At 28.5% G+C, this 20,722-nt stretch overlaps 1 protein-coding gene across 5 annotated transcripts in view; it reads right to left on the bottom strand.

Moving 5' to 3' along the window:
• The window catches only part of LOC130673438 (protein unc-13 homolog B-like), a 167,007-nt gene that overhangs the window by 107,964 nt on the left and 38,321 nt on the right, over nucleotides 1–20,722 (bottom strand). For 4 of the 5 annotated variants that reach the window (XM_057478454.1, XM_057478452.1, XM_057478455.1 and 1 more), the window contains 2 exons: nucleotides 20,539–20,642; nucleotides 20,243–20,448 (listed from right to left, as the gene is read on the bottom strand). In XM_057478454.1, the coding sequence (XP_057334437.1) occupies nucleotides 20,243–20,448; nucleotides 20,539–20,642 (310 nt within the window). The remainder of the gene's footprint in view (nucleotides 1–20,242; nucleotides 20,449–20,538; nucleotides 20,643–20,722) is intronic. The other variant, XM_057478453.1, reaches the window with a different exon arrangement.

Raw genomic sequence — 20,722 nt, forward strand, 5'->3', positions numbered from 1 at the left:
GTAGATATAAAAAAATTCTTCTCTTAACATTGTTGAAATTTCTATTTTGACATGGGTATTTTTACTACGTTAGCATAGGAATTTTTCCTATGTTACCGGAGTAATTCCTTTTATATTGACATAAGAATTTTTCCTAGGTTGGCAAAGGAAAAATTCCTCTATTGACGTAAGAAATATTCCTACGCTGACGTAGTAAAAATAATTATGTTGCATAGGAAAAGTCCACAAGAAACTAAAACCAACAAAATACCGAATATTTTGGTCATTATTATTATTTAGGCCTTAAAGCGATAAAATAGAGATGTGTGAAGGCTTTAAAGTATACGAAAATAGAATTTCAAACTTTTCGAAGAAATTTTGTGTGATTTAATTCAAATTTTTTGTAGCACCCACAGATAAACAAATATTTTTGTATATTCAATTAATATAAACGTGTACGTAAAAGTCAATTACATCATGTTTCCATCAGTAAATCATCATCAATTCAATTAATTAATTTTGATTTACTTAATAAATTCCGTAAAAAAACCATCAGTTTACAAATATTTCATTTTTACATATATGGGAATTTTTACTTTGTTAATATAAGAATAATTTCTATGTTAACATTGAGGGATTTCCTACGTCATTAAAAGAATTTCAGCAATGTTAAGACAGGAATTTTTGCAATGTGTACATAGGAATTTTTCCTACATTACATAGTTATTCTTCCAATGTTGGTATAGAAAAATTTACATTTTTGATGTAGAAATAATTCGTATGTAACAAAGCAAAATTTTATATGTGACATAGTTACAATTCATATGTTGATATAGTAAAACTTACAACGCCATAAAGGAATTTCCCCTACGCAAAATTGAAAAAATTCCCATTTTTTTCTTTCCGTGTAATCATTACCATAATATTATAGTAATAATGACCGCACTATAATGGTAATAACTGCCATACGATTATGGTTAAAATAACCATGATAATAGAAACTATCCCTATAGCTATGGAATCTACTCCCAGAAATTATGAGTATATCCCATAATTCCAAATTGTAATTATTACTACAACGATATAGGATGATATTTAATGAGAAAAGTAGGAGTAATTAATAGTAAAAATATTTTTTTTCATAAACTGAAGTTATTGATCGCAATTTCCAATAAAATTTTTTTATTTTATATCTACTTTTAAAATCTTTTTTATTTTTCTATGGCTATATTTTTTTATGTTTTCTTTTATTTTTCCTTTATATTCGTATCCGGGACTAGCGTGAGTGATAAACCCGCATATGAAATGGAATGTCTTTGAATTTGTTCGTCATATGCATAAAAACAGAGTTAAAATGAGCGAGAGACAAAGTGAAAGAGAGAATGGGAGTAATTGTACTGGACAAAAACTCGTACCGTAAAACACATATGGTTTTATCCATTTATGAATATTTAAAATATTTTGTCAGAGGTAATATTCTTCTGGAAAACACACTGTTGACTATTGTTTTAACTCACACTATTTTTTTGACGACACTTGACGAACTGTGAATCACTTCTTTACTTTTTTTTTTATTTCACTGCTTAGTAATAAAGTGCGGATATTAAGGAATCTTGGTTTTAAGGTGACTTAAGATTAATTACATTATTTAAATTTAAATTTACTGAGGCAAAGCATTGATATTACTCACCAAGAGCAGATTAACTAATTGAAATTTTTTTTTTTACTCACCTGTAACAGAAAAAATTAAAAAATTCATTAGTTCAAATTATGGGCTGATAAAAATTTATTTATTTTACCGGGAAATTCAAAATTTTCTTTTAAAATAATTACAATTTAGATGAAAAAATTTTGTTTGAAAAAACTAGGCTAAGAATCGTCGTCTTTAAAAAAGTGTCAATGGGCTTCGGAAGTCTACTTCAAGGAGCTTTTAGTTTCTATTATTTAAAAAAAAAATTTTAGGTGAAAAAAAATTTATAAATTATTTTTAAAGGGATGTAGAAAAAACAACTTGTAGAATTAGTTTCCTACACGGAAAACACGAGATTGAACTGGCTCCCATCTCGGATGGGACTCACTGCCATCTATAAAAAAAAAAACGTTTTGATGGGAATCACTACCATCCAGATGGTAGTGAGTACAATCCGCATGTAACTCAGTCCTATCCAGGATGGTAGCCAGTCCCATCTTACATTTATTTCGTTCAGATGGTGGCCAGTACCACGCGCATGTTTGTGGGTCCACTCTTACATGTGAGTGGCTCCCATGTCAGATGGTACACGGAAAACACGAGATTGAACTGGCTCCCATCTCGGATGGGACTCACTGCCATCTATAAAAAAAAAAACGTTTTGATGGGAATCACTACCATCCAGATGGTAGTGAGTACAATCCGCATGTAACTCAGTCCTATCCAGGATGGTAGCCAGTCCCATCTTACATTTATTTCGTTCAGATGGTGGCCAGTACCACGCGCATGTTTGTGGGTCCACTCTTACATGTGAGTGGCTCCCATGTCAGATGGTAGTGGAACCGATCTGCAGATAGTAGCTATTCCTACGTTACCATGGGATCTAGTACCATCGAAAATGGATGTCACTGCCATCTCAGATTGTACTCGCTACCATCTCGGATAGTACTGACTACCATCTACACATTTTTTTCTCTTAAACTTTTTAAACGCCATATGCATCACGCCATTATTATACTGTTCTTGATAGTGAATTCAACAGCGCTTTGGAAAAGTATTTGGAAAAATACATTTGTTTTTAAAAGTAAATATTCATTCCATTAATAACTGCGACGAAATATATTGTTAAACGTTGGGTTTAATTTTAGTAGTAAATATATAATACCTCTTTTTTAATGTAATAATAATTGAATGAATATTGTAATGTATATTGAATAAATTCAAATATAAATAAAAAATATGAACAATCTAAGTTATTTTTATATTTATAACCTTATCTCAACTGACTCTTTATTTTACCGGGGAAAAATTTATGTATAGAAAAATTATATATAAATTAATCTCAACACCATAATTACAAATTATTTATATTAGAGTAATACACAATAATTAAGGAGTTATACACAGTTGCAAAGCTAAAAAAAAATTTTTTTTGAAGAATCTTTTATGAGTCCAATTTTCATTTATCAATTACCAATGATGATTACTCAAATATAGAGCTTACTTTTAAGAATACAATAGCGCGTCAATCATGTGCACAGCTTCTGTAGAAGATGTTCCAAACGAACTCCAAAACTACGTATATAGGCTCCATAGTGATGGCGTTTAAAAAGTTTAAGAGAAAAAAATGTGTAGATGGTAGTCAGTACTATCCGAGATGGTAGCGAGTACAATCTGAGATGGCAGTGACATCCATTTTCGATGGTACTAGATCCCATGGTAACGTAGGAATAGCTACTATCTGCAGATCGGTTCCACTACCATCTGACATGGGAGCCACTCACATGTAAGAGTGGACCCACAAACATGCGCGTGGTACTGGCCACCATCTGAACGAAATAAATGTAAGATGGGACTGGCTACCATCCTGGATAGGACTGAGTTACATGCGGATTGTACTCACTACCATCTGGATGGTAGTGATTCCCATCAAAACGTTTTTTTTTTTATAGATGGCAGTGAGTCCCATCCGAGATGGGAGCCAGTTCAATCTCGTGTTTTCCGTGTAGAAATTTGAAATTCCAGCGGTAAAATGAAATTTTAAGCAGAATAATTTTAAGATTAGTGACAGTTAAAGGTTTTTTTGCTTCGCTATCGATAAAAGTAGTTCAATCGTTCTATTATCAATTCTTTGTATTTGTTCTTTCGCGACAGTAGAGCACTACCTCTCCGCTTCGCGTTCGAGGTGTGCAAAAATTGTATATTTAAAACAAGAATTGAAAAAATTTTAATTTTTATTAAATGATAAATATTTGGCTGTCTGTTAACGCCGAGGATAAAAACTATTCCACGTATCCTGAAGCGCAGCCTCCAGGATATGCATGAATTCTTCGACGTACGTCTAGCTTTCCAAAATCCAGTGGTTCAGCTAGCACATAATTATTCATACCCTACATAAACTGACGGACGAATAATTAAAATAATTAAAACGCCTTAAATCGTTTATATTTATATACCAATATGTAATTTTTCGTATATATAACATCATTCAATTACAAATAATTACTCGAAATAAAATATAAGGAAAAAAAAAATAAAATGTCAAGTTTGCATTTTTGTTTGTTTTCATTAGTTAAAACAAAAAAAAAAAGAAGTTTTTTATCAAACGTTATAAAACTCGACAGCCTCAATGATATCATACAAAAATCCGACATATGACCGCGAGCATTTTTAATTTTAACGAAAAAAACTACTGGATATGTATAAAGGTACGTTTGAGCTTTGTGACAGCAATTCTCACTTTTTTTTTTATTTTATTTTTTTTTTATACACCAAGACGCGTGCGTTAACTCTTGTGTAAACTAGGTCATTTGAGTGATAAAAATTAAATTTAACTTAAATTTTTGTTCAAGTATTTTTTATAAAATTTTAATATTTTTTTGTATTTCACTACTTTATAACTAATTACGTAATGATTAATTGAATATTAAGTAGAATTAAAATAGTCTTTTTGATTCATGTGTGGGGAGTCATGATTATTTTTTAAACTCAATTAAGTGATTTATAATTAATTATATATCGACAGAACACTAGATTTAAATCTTGCAATTAATTCATTTTTGAGAAAATTTTCTACAACTTTAAAGTCAGGTCTATCGGGGAAATTAAAAAAATTTTTTATTATTTTCAAATTTAGGGAAGACGAAAAAAATGTTTTTGGTAAAAATTCTAAAATGGTCAAGTTACAAGGGTGACCAATTCACCCTATAATTTTTCTAGAGACTATAAATAAACAGTTCCAAAAAAAAAATTTTCTTTTTGTTTAAAAATAATGTCTAGATTAAATTATCATTCAAACAAAATATTTTTGCTATATGGTAACACCAAGTAGCCGACATCTAATGAAAACTCGATTTTCGAAAATCGGACCGAAACTGACAACTTCTTTTTTTTTTTTTAATTTTATATTTTTATAACGAAAAATTAAAAAATTATTTTAGGATGAAATATCAAAATGAAATATGAGTGAGATTAAAGAGGCACTTATTGTTTGATATAATATCGGATAATGAGTGTCCTGGAATTATTAATTTGGAAAACTCTTGATCTCCCGCCAATCATTTCAAAATTAGGGAAATGGCAGGTTCGAAATGTAGCAAAATTTTTTCGGAAAAAGTCTTTTTTTTTTTATTTTTTTTTTTCACGAATTTTTCAGTGAACAATGTATTGTTGGCCACAAAAAATACATACGGTATTCTCTTTACTATATTTAAATTTTATATAAGTTATTTATCTTCAATAATTTTTATTTTCGATATCTTATTTACTAACAAAATTGCAAATCTCTTTTTTTACTTAGATAAGATATCAACAACTTTATTATATTCATTTTTTTTGGGGTGGTCCGTTTTGCCTGCCCGGAGAAAAAATTTTTTTCTATAGTAATTGGAAATTTGGCTTAATTACTTTAGATATAAGTCAAAAAAAGCCATTCGATAACCGAATGGAAAGTAGATTTCTCATCATTTATTTATAAATTTTCAAGCTTTCCGATAAAAATTAATTAAAGAACAAAATTTTGTATAATCCTTTATGTCTGTTCAAGGCCATTAAAATATATAAATAAATCGCTTAAATTGCAAGTTAAGCAACAGAAATTGAAGCTAATGAAAAAAGCTTTAAAATATCTTGAATGATAATGCAGTATGAGCTTTAGTTTCTAAATTATTTATAGATCAATCAGCAGATGATTTATTTCCTAAATTTGAAAAATCTCAAACACCTATAACTTCTAAACTAATCGATAGATTTAGGCCAATTTTCGAACTTGATCAAGCTATCGCACCAAAGAATGTATATGCCAAGTTTTAGTTAGATCCCTTCAGAATTGTGGGCGCTATCTTGGTCACAGGGCCCAATATGTTCTTTACTAATCATGTAGTTGCTTTTACAACGTCATAATGAACGAAGGATAAATTTTTAAGCGAAGTCACAACAGTGTAATTAATGTAACGAGGCCGAAGTCCACCTCTTTTTTACGGGAGGACGTTTCCTCGCCTATTGCACACCTCAAGCGTGAAAGCGCCGAGGGTGCTTTATGAACGGTTTTTTTCCGACTATTTTACTAACACATAAATATTTCTATACTCTTTTAATTACACCAAAATAGGTCAAATTGTATACTAGCATATAGAGAATTAATTAAGGAACAATTTGAACCTAATTTTAAGTCGATTCATTATTTTACTAGTTCAAAATTATTTTTTTAACGCAAGAAACCAGTGCTGTCAATTGTTACGTAGGAAACTTCGTTAACACGATAACTCTCGATAGACACAATTAATCGGCCTTTTTTTTATTATCTTTGTATTTTTTATCACAAGAACTTTTATAAAAATCACTATCTAAATCCTTTTAGTTTAATTGTAATTTATTAAAAATGTAAAACTGATTATTGACGAAAAACTTAACTGCCGTTTTTATTTTTACTGTTTGTTATTATTTTATGTTAATAAAATTAAAAAATTAAGATTAAAAATAAAATGAGCGATTGAGGTATGCACTTTTGGATTTTCCAACATTTTTTTTCAGATATACACGCGCTACCAAGTCCCTACCTTCTCTCCACACGAAACCGTTAGTCGAAAAATATAATCAAGTGACCAAAAGTGGGCATTAACCAGAGGAGAGTTCAAGGAACCCACCCCATTGACGCGTGATGTCTAACTATAACTACCACGAGTCCATATATCTGTGGGCCTAACACTCCTGCATACTATCTTAGAAGATAAAGAGACTCTAGTCGAAGTGAGCTTGGAGAGGAGACCCCTCATGGCAGCAGTTCCCTGCACTTTGTCAACCACTTCGAGATAAAATGGTAAGATGCGGCCTTGCCTTAACACTCTAAAAAGAGTCCTTTCCATTTGTAATCATCCAAGTTGCAAACAAGCTGTTATCCACTTGTTCAGTCCCTGATGATTTTCTACTCTTCGAGCGTTTAACTCTTTGATTGTCAAAGTTCGTCCTTATTCGGCCACAGCAGTATAATTCAAGATTTATTTCATTAGCTTTAACACGCCATTGATGAAATTTAGTTTAAACGTAGCGTTCAGAAGATATTAAAAGTAAAAGCCTTTTTTCCGATACTTTCTTTAATGTTCATATCCATCAAACTATTTCAAAAAGTTATCGAAATGGTAAGTTGAATAGAGAAAATTGAAGCTAATCGCATGAGTTTTAAGATACATTCAACAGAAACGAGCTATTGGTTCAAAAATTATATTGAAGATAAATAGACAGAACAACTTCGAACTTGACCTTGATTTTCGATCAAAAAACAAGTATGCCAAATTTCATTCAAATCCATTAAGAATTGAAAACACCATCGTCGCCACGAGACGCGTTATACCCCACAAGGAAAAAAATTTTTTGTAACCGCAAGATAAGATAACTTACAGTAACAAATTTCTGTTTTAATATACGGATAACAAAGCTTTCGTTTTTGTAATGCTAGCAAATCGTTTGTTGCGCATAGCAATGGTTTGCAACTGCAGAAAAACTGTTGTGTTGCAGTAAAAAAAGTAATTTTAAAATAACAAAATTAATTTGTAGCACTGACAAAATTTTTGTCCCCATAAGCTAAGGTTACTTAGAGTAACAAATGCCTGCTTTGAAATACGATGATATTGATATAATGAATTTCATTTGTTCTCATACCGAATAGGCTTCTTAATTATGACACAATTTCATTTGTTATTATAACAAATTGATTTATTACCGTAAGCTAATCATGTTTGTCAGTATAACAAAATTTTTCGTTATCCCGTCTTTTGTTATGAGGACAAAACTCTTTTTTTCCGTGCATATAATCATTAAAATGTTTTTCTACTCAATTTATTGCAGTTTAAATTATATTTTGTTACATACTGAAAATTCTTCAATTTTGATTTAATTGTTTTTATTATTATTAAAGTCCAGGTTGGGCCTCATTAGGGTGTCAATAGACCCCCGGTGGGCCCTGGTCATCGGTTATTGGATTATTATTAATTTTCGCAATTTAAAATATTTTCGAATCCTATTGTACCTCCATGTAATTATTATTTATAATAGCAGGTGAAAGATTGGTAGGAAAATCGGCAGGAAACCCGAACTGCTGTTGAGCAGTCGAGGTTATAAGACAGGGTGGAACTGCTAATAAGCGCTCGCCCCTGGATAGCAATAAAGTTATGGATAGGTCATAGTGTAGGTGAAAATATTGAGATATCAATTGGCACCCCAAAGTAAGATTAAATTACACACTGCATTAATTATATACCAAAATATTAATATAGTGTTGCGTCTCAGGTTCTTTATAGGAACGTCGAGGAAGTCCAATTCTTATCTACGTAGGCACTTATTTGTTTTGTCTACGGGTGGACTGCGTCGACATCCTAAAAATGCTTATCAGCGATATTTCGGTTCAAACGGATCAGAAACTATACATTAAAAATAATAATTAAATAAATTATAATTATTCAATTAATAAATTTTACGGGAACGTAACAGTTTTATAGATAAAACCAAATACTTTAATTGTTTTTAAAAAATAATAAAAAAATACATGCTATCACTTTAACAAAAGGTATTTGAATTTGATACACACAAAAAAAAATTTTAATGGGACAAATAGTGAGAAAATATTCAAAAGGTGAATAAAGGCTAGAGTACACACTTGAGCGAGTTATATATTTTATGTAGCGTACAAACGCTTTGAAATTGGTTTCGCGCAATAGTAAAATAGAATTTTCGATTAAACTCATACATGTACTTGATAATCTTTATATATATATATATATATATATATATATATATATATATATATATATATATATATATATATATATATACAAATGCGTAAAAAAATATTGACTTTCACAATGAAAAATATAAAATATATATTTTCTTTGAGAAGATTTCAGTATCGTTTTCAATATTACAAACTTCTTAAATCGATCTCGATCTCGAAAAAGTTTTAGGAGACTAAAAAGAGTCGTCGTTACGATACGACTCTTTGGTCTCACAAAAGTATCTTCCAAAGTAGTAAAAGATGTCTCTTTTTATAAATATATATTCTTTTTCTTCTCTTTTCTTTTTATGAACTCTATTGAGACTTAAGTGTCGGAGGAGAAAAAAATTATTGACAAAGTAATTCGTTTAGATAAAGATTTGACTGATATGAAAAAAATGATCATTTTTCATAGCGATATTTGACGAAAAAATAAAAAAATAAACTCGACGCTGAGTACTGATATAAATCCACTGGGATCATACTCATGTATGCTAAAAAAAAAATTCTATATTTTCGTTTTTTTTTTATTCAGACAAACTGTATTACTTTTAAAATATATGTTTTTTTTTTTTTTTATTTTATAGAAATCCCGACCTCATTTTTATTTCAACTAAAAGCACCTTTGTAACTAAAAACTATTTTTAAACTTAACATGTAAAAAAAGTGAAGCTTTGAAAATCAGGAAATGACTGCACCTCGCTGTTCAACTTCCTTTCCATTCCTTTCCTCTAACCTTTATATTTTTTTTACTTTTATTAACTTTTTTATTTAGCATAGTTTTTTATACAAACTCTTGAGACTTAACTATTTTCAGGATATTTATTTTATATTAAACAAATAAAATTATAATTTATAATTTATACATAATTCAATAAATTCAATGAAGCGGAAAATTTAAATTGTTATTTTCCAATTACTGTTAAGGTGAAAATTTTTTTTTAACAGACACTAGGCTAAGAATTATTGAAATTAGAAAAAATGTCTATTAATTATTTCTAATATTTTAGAAAAATTTTCCCACGTAAAAAAAACTAAATTAATTTCTAGGAGACATAAAAAAAAATGCAGAATTAATTTAGTGAGTGATTAAAGTTTGAGCGGCAAATTAAAATTTTAAGGATTTTTTTTTTTTTTTTTTTTTTTTTTTATTATAAAGTTGCGAAACTATTTTTTTTTGTTATGCTTTCCACAAAACAAGTAATTGCGAAAAAAAAAATTAAACTTTCATATAAAATTGCTAAAAATTTTTTCCGCATTAAAGACCAATTAAATTTATTTTTTTAATTTTAAAGTAAAAAAAAATTTTTTCAATTTTTTTAAATATAAATTTGACAGCAGGCACTTGAAAGTTTAGAATAAATTCTATTATTTACTAAAATATTAACATTTCAATAAGCTTCAATTTAATTAAGTTGAAAGAGTAAAATTGTTATTTAATGTGATTGAATCAATTATTTGACTTTATTTTAAATCGATATTAACTTTTTTACATAGCAATCTCCTTAACTGGACATTACTTATTTCCATAAAAAAATATTTCATCAGTTTAATAATTTTACGAGAAAATAAATTTACAAGACTGTTAAATAAATCTAAAGCACAACGTTGTAAGAAAGTATTATGAATATTTTAAAGCCTGTATCTCTGGAGACTTGGAAACATGTTACAATAGTAATCATTTTAAGTAGATCGAAATGAGAATGAATTTCTATTTACGCAATAAACGGGAGGATAGAATCAAAAACGGCAATTCGGTCAAAAATGGCACCAAATTCTTTTAAAAATCTAGAAGGAAAGGGTTAATTTAATTATTCAAGGGTCTATTTACCTCTATAGGGGAAGGGGGCGGGGGGCAAAATGGGCCCCCAAAATTTTTGTTCAATTTAAATGATTCAAGAATAAGAAACCCTTACAAAGTGTTTGAGATTGTAGTTTGCTTTTAACTCGTCTAATTAGAAAAATTTTCTAAATGTAAATTTGAAATTAATTCTTTTATTTCAAAGCTTTAAAATAATCTGGAAGTTGAACCAAGACCATGTCAACTACGCGCCGAGTGCTCTTTTAGTTGAGCTATCTAAGCTTATGCGTTAGTCCGTTCAATGTATCTGTATACGAAACATTAAAATAATTAAGCGCGCAAAATCAATGTACTATAATTAGCTTCTTTACCATACCCGCACCGAAAGTTTAAATTCCTGCTCTATTTAAAGGGAAAAAAATCGTTTTTTTTTTTTTAGGAGAGAACAAATGATAAAAAAAAAGTGCATGCGCCATTCTTCCCACAAAACAGAGGCGAAAAATTAAACTTTCAGGTGTAGATCTGGTGAAAAAACGTATACACATCACGGAGGAAAGTAGGAAATCCCAATCCGAGTGTTTGCCACCTTTGCCTTCAGCTCGGGTAGGTAATTATACACTCGGTTTGGAATGTCCTACTTTCCTCTCTTGATGTGTAACATACTAAGATATGTGTAACTATTAAGATAAAATGAAATAATAGTCGAATTTTAGTGGTACGTGGCCCTCCCGGGACGATAGCCAAGAAGGAAAAAAAAAACAAATAGTCGAATTTTAGTAGATTTCTTAGAGGGCCTATTTTGCCCTAGATGTGAATTTTTTATTTTTTGAGCATTTTGACTACGTATACATGGCAGAAGACTGGAAAAAGTATAAAAGGGAAAAAAAATCAAATATTAAAACTTTTTTTTTGGGGGCCCATTTTGCTCCAAATTTATAGATTTATAATTTTCAACAGGCGCAGCATATTAAGACTAAAAACATGGTAAGGGGCTAAAAAGAAGTAAAACAAGTGAGAATCACTGGGAATATAAACCCATTTTTCTTAAGGGGTCCACCCCTCCCCCCTTCCTCTACTGATTTTTGTAATAGCCTATTTTACGTTTTTTACATTTATTATTTACCAATTTTGAAATTTCAAAAATTTGATTTCTTGGAAGTCCATTTAATTCAACGTAAAAAAAAAATTGAATGGCCCATTTGACCCTTCTGACTTTTTTATTTTTTTATCAATTTTTAAAATTAAAAGTTGAATTTTTTAATAACACTTCAACCCCACATTAAAAAAAAAATAATTTTTAATGCTCATTTACCCCCTTTATTTTTATTTTTCTCAATTTTGAAATTTTATTTCTAATGGGTTCATTTAACCTCGCATTGTAATTTTTTTTTAAATGACCAGCTTTAGCCGCTTTACATTTTTATATTTTATCCACCGGCAAAGAAAAATGAAAAAAAAAATTTTAACTTGCGTAACAAGTGACGTAAGAGAAAATTTGAAAACGAGCTTTGAATATAAAAAAAAAAAAAAAAATATAAAGTTTTACGTTTCAAGTAAGACTTATTCTTTAGACCTTTTATGTAATCTGTTGGACTTGTTAAGTCCGACCTCCTCGTTCTCATGGTTCATTAAACTACTCAGCGTTTATTCTTTTTCCTCATTATTCAGGCAATAAAAAATAGAAATAAAATAAGTAAATAAAAAAAACCTAAAACTTTTTTAATAAATATGATTGTCTCAAATTTACACATTTAAATTTATAATTAACACGTTACAGAATCAAATAAAAATTTTAATTAATTATTATTTTAATTAATACATATAATAAAAATTTAAAAATAATAACTCAGTTAATCATATTGTTGTTTTTAAGCTTTTTTAGCTTGAGGAAAAATGGAATTGCAACTTTACTAATTGCCAGCGATATCAGGAGTATGATAGTAATTGTGTTGTGAATAAAAATAATAATAAAAATAATAGCGGCAATGGTAAATAAGACAAGAGATCCATAACAGAGGTCTCACGTCTGCTATTTTTCTAATGAGAAAGCAAAAATAAAAATAACTAAATAAATCCTCGGAAATTTAATTAAAAATCTTTGCACTGTCAACCATTTATTATTGTTATTGTAATAATGATCAATTCAAGGGCTTTGTTAAGAGAAATCGTCAGAATTAATATTTTTCAAACGGACAATTTAATTTTTAAACTTTTCCTGGGAATTATTTTTCAATTATAATTGTTGTGAGTAAAGATATAATTAAATCTTCAATAATAAACAACATAAAGTTTTCAATTTTACTTTTTAAAAAATTGGGTTTTAATAAAATTTGAAAACTAAAAAATTTTCATCTAACAATAGTTCAGTAATTTTTCTAAATATTTTAAAACGGGCAAAATAAAACGATCAACCTGCAGTCACTACGTGACTGCTCGCGAATCATTACCAAGTTTATTAAATATAATTTTAATTTAACTGTTTACTAAAAATTGAAACCATGGAAGGACAAAAGTTAAGAGGATATGCCATCTATTCTCTGTCTCACACACATGTGAACGAACGGAACTGTCCTTATTGCACTTACATTAGCAAATGGAAATTTCAAATGAGCCCCTCTCAGATATAAACTGCAATTTCCGAACGAGAAACATTTCATTCGATAAATAATAAGTTTACGCATCGAATGACATATTTTGTTTAATAATTTGGGTCTTTACCTGTGAAAACGGTTCATTTGAAAATCACCTGGTACACTCTCTTAAAATCAAGATCTTTACAACAATACTAAATTTAATAACATTAACTAATTTTATCATTAAGCTATAACTGGAACCAAATTTTCCTTACTCTCTTCAACTGAACGATTAGTTTTATAAAAAAAAAAAAAAAATTTTTACCGAAAATTTTAATTAATTACCAAAAAATAAAAAATATAGTTTTTAATGATTTAAATAAAAATGTTTCATGTCGCAATTTAAATAAAACCCTAGCTAATTCCACTCAAAATTTAATATTCTATCCAATAAACAAATTAATTTTATTATAAAATATTTTCGTCATGAAAATTTTCCATTGAAAAATAAAATTCATCTCAATTTCAAAGTGCCGACACAAGATAAATTTTTTTACTTTCAATAAATATTTGCCGTTAGCATCTTATGCAAATATTTAATGTTCATTTAAAATAAAAAAAAACGTTTGAGGGATTAAGTCAATAACTTAAAGATATTTGAGTCAGCTAAAAAAGTGACGTAAAATAAAAAAAAAAATCTTTCAATCATAAAAACTTACAATATCTTTTTTCAAAGGACTACGAACAGTCTGGCGATGTTTTTTAATGAGCCGACTCAATCGCTGAGTTCTTTGTGCACAGGTCAAAGGTTCACCAGCACAAGCACAAGCACCCGCACTTTCTTGGTCATTATTTTCACCTTTATCAGCCTCATCCTCAGGATTCTCCATCGAAGGGCTGACACGCGGTGTCACGGTACTCAGAGGTACAAATTTAGTAATAAGTGTCTCGCTGCGTACACTCCAAGTCGAGCTAGCATATTTTTTAAGATTCATCAAATCGCCTATGCTTCCTCGCACTTGATTACTAGATATCTGAATTAAATTTGTTCTTGACAGCGCTGGTGATTGAGGAAGTGACTCGTAACATTTTTCAGTTGACCTAACATGAGCCGGTAATAAAATTTTACCCTGGAGTTTATCTAAATCTGAGAGTGATGAGCCACGACGCATTTTACTTTTTTTGTATATATTTGCTTGCTGTTGATGTTGATTTTTATCTTTTTCACGGTTTATTGTACATGATATTGACGACTTGACAGCAAATAAACCGGCTTTTAAAGGAAACAATAATGCCCATTCGGTTGATTTTTCACGGCGATACATTTTTTAAATATTTTTATCTCTGTTATAATTTATTAATTTAATTGTATTTATTATTTTGATTACTTATAAATTATTAATTATTAATTTTTTTTTTTTAATAAATCACATTTGAATAAAATCAAAACTGTTAATTCTTTTTTAGTCATTTTAATTAAAATAATTTTCTAATCGTTAATTATTGGTTTTATTGATTTAATTGAAAAATAATGTTTTAATTAATAGTTTCAATGTTCATTTAAAAAAAATGTATTTAGTCACCAATTATAACTTTTTTATTAATAATTAATTAGTTCACTTTTTTTTTGTTAAAAAAATTTTAATTAATTAATTTTTTAATATTCACGTAAAAAGAAAGTTTTATTTTGTCACCAATTATTATCATTAATATTATTATTAATTAACAATCAATTAAACTAATTAGTAACTTCAATTAATTTAACAATAAAAATATTTTGAACCAATTACTTAATTAATAATGTTAATTTAAATAAATTACTCAACAATATTATTTTCACATAAAATTTAAAAAAGAACACAAGACCGTTCTCAAGTCCAACAGTGACTAACTTTTCTATCAGAACACCAGCAACCTCGTCCGGCAAAACACATCCGCGCTTATCTAAGCTCTATAATTAACAACAAAGTTTGATTTCCATTCACCAACACAGCATTAAAAAGTAACCAATAAAAAACAATAACACCGATAACAATTATTTACACATAATATGCAACAATTTATTTATTACGACAACCAAGAACCTATCATCTGGCATTCCACATCAAGTACAACAACACTCTGATGTCCTCGATCAAATGAATAGCAGACCAGCAAGATCTCAGATCTTACGGGCGACATCATACAAACAGAAACAATAATAAAGTTTACGATAGACCACTTGCCGTTTTCACTTAACACAATAGCTTCTCCTGCTGAGTCTCTTTACCCCCGCAGTTTCAAACCCACTTTACTTTTTATATAAAAACTATATTAATAAAATTCCTGCTATGCATTCTGATCCTATATCCTGTCTCCAAGATCCTATTCTACGTTTTTTGTTCTCTCAAAAAATTTTATCTCTTATTATTTAATTGTATTACAATTAAAAATAATTAAATAACTTTAATTTTTCTTTATTTTTTTTTAACCAACGGCAATCGTGACGGTACAAATGAGACTCAAAAAAAAAAACCCTAAACATCCGAGTTAATTTACTTGTGATAACCCGCGCTGCGGGAAAAGTCCTTGAGAAAAAAAAAAAAAGTGATACCACTAACTCATACGGGCTTTCAATGCTATTCTATGGCCTACATAGATTAAAACCGGATATTGCTATACACATTTTTTATCCACTTGCTAACTTGGGTAATTAATTTAATTGGTTTTATTTTGAAACCAGATAAAATTAATAAGTTTGGTATTTTTATATTACAAAAGAAAAAAAAAATTTATTATTTTCAGATCATTAATCTTATTGTACGTTAATCTAATTACTTTGATACTGGAGACTGATGTATACAATATGTAAGACGTGTGTTTATAACATGATGATAAGCTCTTTGCTTATGTATATTATCATGGTACGACTTTGTGGTTTTTCCTCTACCGAGAATATTAATTTAACATATATTTTATTTATGAACTTTGATAGTAAACGTTATTAAATAACTAAGGGCTAGAAAGGCATGAATATTTATCAACTAGGGTAGTTTTTTTAATGAATTTTATTGGAGGAAATAAAAATATTTTCTAGGTTTTAATAATAAAATTGACGCGAGGTTTTTGAATTCAAATAAAAAAAAATTTATAACTTGAATATCAATAGAAATTTATACTTTTTTGAGGATTCAATAAAAAAAGCCATTCGACATCCGAAATGGAAGTAGATTTCTCATGCTTTCTTTATTTTTAAGTTCTAAGATAAAATTAAAGTATAAATTAATTTTTTATTGACATTTTTGATGAATTTCGAGGTCGGAAACTGCCAAAGATAGAACAATGGAATTTTAACCATAACACAGAAATCAATCGTGTAACTTTAAACCTTTATCAAAATTTGAAAAAATGCCCTCAAACATAAAGTACAAAAAGGAAAATATAGCTTATTTTCTCAATTTCACGTTCTTTATACGTAATAGAAATAGAAGATTCCATTAGAAATACATTAAAGAAAAAAATCATCGAAGTAAGATTTTTCATTAATTTGAAAATTTTAAATTGCCCTAGTTCCCAAATCCTCAACCAATCTTTTAAATTTTTGAACATGATTAATGTAATTGCCTGAAGAATCAGTATACGAAATTTTATGATCATCCGTCGAAAACTTTCAAAGGTATATACTAATGAGTCAATGATATTTTTACCATAACACAAGAGTCAATCATGTAACTTTGAACACTTATTAAAATTGGAAAAATTATCCTTAAACAAAATATAAAAAAAAATAAAATGTAGCTTATTTTATCAGCTATCAAGTTTTTTTTACATAGTAAGTATAGGTATGTCCGTTAAAAATTTATTCACAAAAAAAGTAGCATTTTTCGTTATTTTTAGGAATTCAAATGTCCAAAATTTCTCAACTAGTTGACCGATTTTGCTCTCAAACTTAACCGAGCTAATCATTCATAGAATAAGTGTGCCAAGTTTCATTGAGATCCGTTAAAAATTGTGGCTGCTATCGTCGCAACATGGCGCGTTATATTACATATATATAAACTTTTGAACCAATGGTATTTTTGAAACCTACTCGATGAATTATGATAGATCATGGCAAAATTCTTTGAAAATTCCACCATGAGGACAAATGCAAAAGATAGATTTCTATGAAATCTACTAATGAGACTTCACTTCAAATTTGACTACTTAGTGATCAAGTTTTGACAACTAATTTTCTAAAAATTAATTCTTAGCTGAGTAAAAAATCATCGGCTATAATTCAGGCACCTGATAATCGATTTCCAAAAACGAATTTTCGAGATATTGAATATTAAAGTATAAATTATAAATATGACTAAATATTTACATAAATAAAAATTGAGGTTTATTTTAGTTTATATCCAAGAAAAATATTTATAAACCGTTAAAACTGCATTCAAAATTTGTATCTATTTAAGTTTGTAATATAAGCAAGATAATAGAATTATCAAGAATAATTAACATTTAAAAGTAATTTATTATTTAAAACATTAATTCTATTGGTTAAGTTATAAAATAGTTTTAACTAAAATAGCAATTAAAATGTCAGGAAAATAGTCGAGTCAGTATTTAAAATGCAAAGCAGTAAAAAAAGTTTAAAGATACAGTTGAAAGAACTCATGACTGCATTTATCGTTGAAAAAAAAAATCTAAACCACCAATAAACTAGTACAATTGTACAAAAGTCGTTTTATTTTCCCTATTATTGGAATACTTTATTTTTATTTGAAAATACTCCTCTCCTCAATATTATCATTATTTTTTTCTATTTTTTTTTAAAGAGGAAAGTTGGAATTTTGATGAATTTTTTTTTTCCTTGTTAAAACTTTAACGAATTTCCGTAAGATGACGTCAATAAATGCAAGTAGTTTAATAAATTTCCTATTACTTTGTTTTAATTTGTCTTTTAATTTAGCGGAAATTATAATTTTAAGCCCTTGCTCTTAATTTCAAAAAATTGTTTCATCTTTTAATTAAATATCTGGCTAAAAAACAAATTTATGTAAAAATATATATATTAAACATTTTTTTAGAAAATTCAATTTCCTATAAATTTCCTTTCATATATTTTTATTATATCTTTGATAGTTTTTCCAAAATTTCAATTTAGACATATCTTAATTATAAAACTTTCCTTCATAAAAAAATTTTATGCATAAATTATAATTTTGGCTATCAAATTTATATAAAAATTAATGAGGACCATTTTTGTAGGAAATTAAATTTCTTAAAAAAAGATTCTGATCGAATTTTATTGTAAATTCAATAGTTGATGAGTTATTTTAAATTGCACGTTAAATAATTTTAAATATGAGGAAATTTTGTTAAAAATAATGAATTATAATTTTTATTATTTTATTTTTTTTTTTTTTTTTGTTGAAAAGTTGAAGCTCGAATGCTTGTGAAAAAAATTATGTTTTCAAGTTTTTTAAAATTATTTTTTTCTAAATATAACGATTTCCTGTAAAATCACATGTTCGTAGAAAACGTGACAATGTCAGGTCGTTTTTCTGCTCCAATATTCTGACTGTGACACACACGGCTGCTGTGAGAGTCAGGTGTCGAAAGTATAGCTAGGGTACAATCTATAGACTTTAGTCTACATTCTGGTGCAGTACTCAGAAATTGAGGATGTTTCACACACGATCGAGTGCGATATCCACTTGGCTGACAAGTTCGTTTTAATGGAACTTCCATGTAAGCTATCGCTAATCCAACTCTACGTTTTCTTTCATTTTATTTTAATACAAAAAAATGTAAAAACTCATACATAAATACACATTGTAATTAAGTAGCTCGCGGTTTTACTCGTGAGAAATCGTTATTTTGTGTAGACATCGCGAGATTGATGAATTCAACTGTTATATAAATAGTTTTAATTTAATAAAAAAACATCGATATTGATCAGGCTGATACAAAAAAATCGAATATTTTTTCCTTTTGAAATTTCGCATCGAAATATCTTCCGAGTACTAAAAAATGACGCCTGTGAAAACCAGAGCTCTTAATTTTAATATTTAGAGATCGCGCACCGCAGATTTCTATTTTCCATTTGAATAACACGGGAAAAATTTTTTTTTTTTATAATTTTCTAGCTTACAAACCAATCAACAGATTTGTATGTGCAATGAATATTTTTGTAGGAAATTGAACGCTCTACAAAAAAATGTCTCTTATCATTTTTTGATAAATCCATCTGTTCAAAAGTTACGTGAGGTTAAAATAAAATTTATAGTAAATTTAGAGATCTTTTTACTTTGCCGGCGAAACTATCAAACTTATCACAAAATGTCATTAGAACTTTTTTGTAGGTAATTGTATTCCCGACAAATTATTGCCGATAAATTTTTTCGAAATTCCGCATTGTTTTATAGTTATTTTCGTTTTAATTTCAAACTCTTAAAATCAATCAGAAAACTATTTTTTTAAGAAATTATTTGTTTTATAAAAATTGTTTGTAAAAAATTAAATTTCTTAAAAAAAAACTGATTAATCTTTTATTTCAATTTAATAATTTATGATTCATTTTTAAGTATATAAATTATGTCGACTATGGTAAAATTTGCTTAAAAATAATTTCGTATCCTTATAAAAATATATGAAAAAAAAAAAAAGAATTAATTAAAGTTCAATGTCCGGTCTATGACCGAGTGACCCTGAGTAAGGTCATGCAATAAAAATAAAGGCCATTGAATAGACTTTAATCGATTAAAACTTACATGAATGCCTACAATACATATGTATACATATATTTTTTTTATTTACTCATTATTCCGAGATTTTATTGATTTAAAATAACGAGGAAGGACATGACATTATGCGGGTTTGTCAATGTCAACTTTCAAAAGTAATTAATTTTAAAAATTCATTTAATTATTTCGGTAGTAAAATTCTGTAAAAAAAAAAAGAGAACTTACGTTTAGCTGCATAATGATTTTATTGTAAGCCCAGTGCCAACGCTGCTTGGCAGTCATCTCGGGGCGCTCTTTCAATTGAGTCGGCACAGGTGGTGCACCAACGAGATCCAGTAGATCTTCGTCCGCAGGCGGCTCGGGAGGACTTCGCGGTGGCGTGTCCATTTGCACACTTTCTTCCAACGAGGCCTGTTTCGTTATACTCTCTGCTGATTTGGATTAACGAAATGGAAAATTAAATTCGAATTGTCACATGTGGTAGAAGTATAGTTTTTTTTTTAAATGTTTTATAAAGTTACCTCGAGGACTTGCTGATCTGGACATTGGTGGTGTTGCTTTGTATGGTTCTACGAGGGAATTTTCTCTTGAACCTCGAGCCAGTGCTTCTTCACCTTTCTCGTATCTAGAAATATTTTTTTTTCATTCATAAAAAAATAGCAAATAAAAATATTTTTATCGTAAGGTAAAAGACCTAGTACCCGA

Source organism: Microplitis mediator, chromosome 8 (genome assembly GCF_029852145.1).
Source record: "Microplitis mediator isolate UGA2020A chromosome 8, iyMicMedi2.1, whole genome shotgun sequence".
Classification (NCBI taxonomy): Eukaryota; Metazoa; Arthropoda; class Insecta; order Hymenoptera; family Braconidae; genus Microplitis; species Microplitis mediator.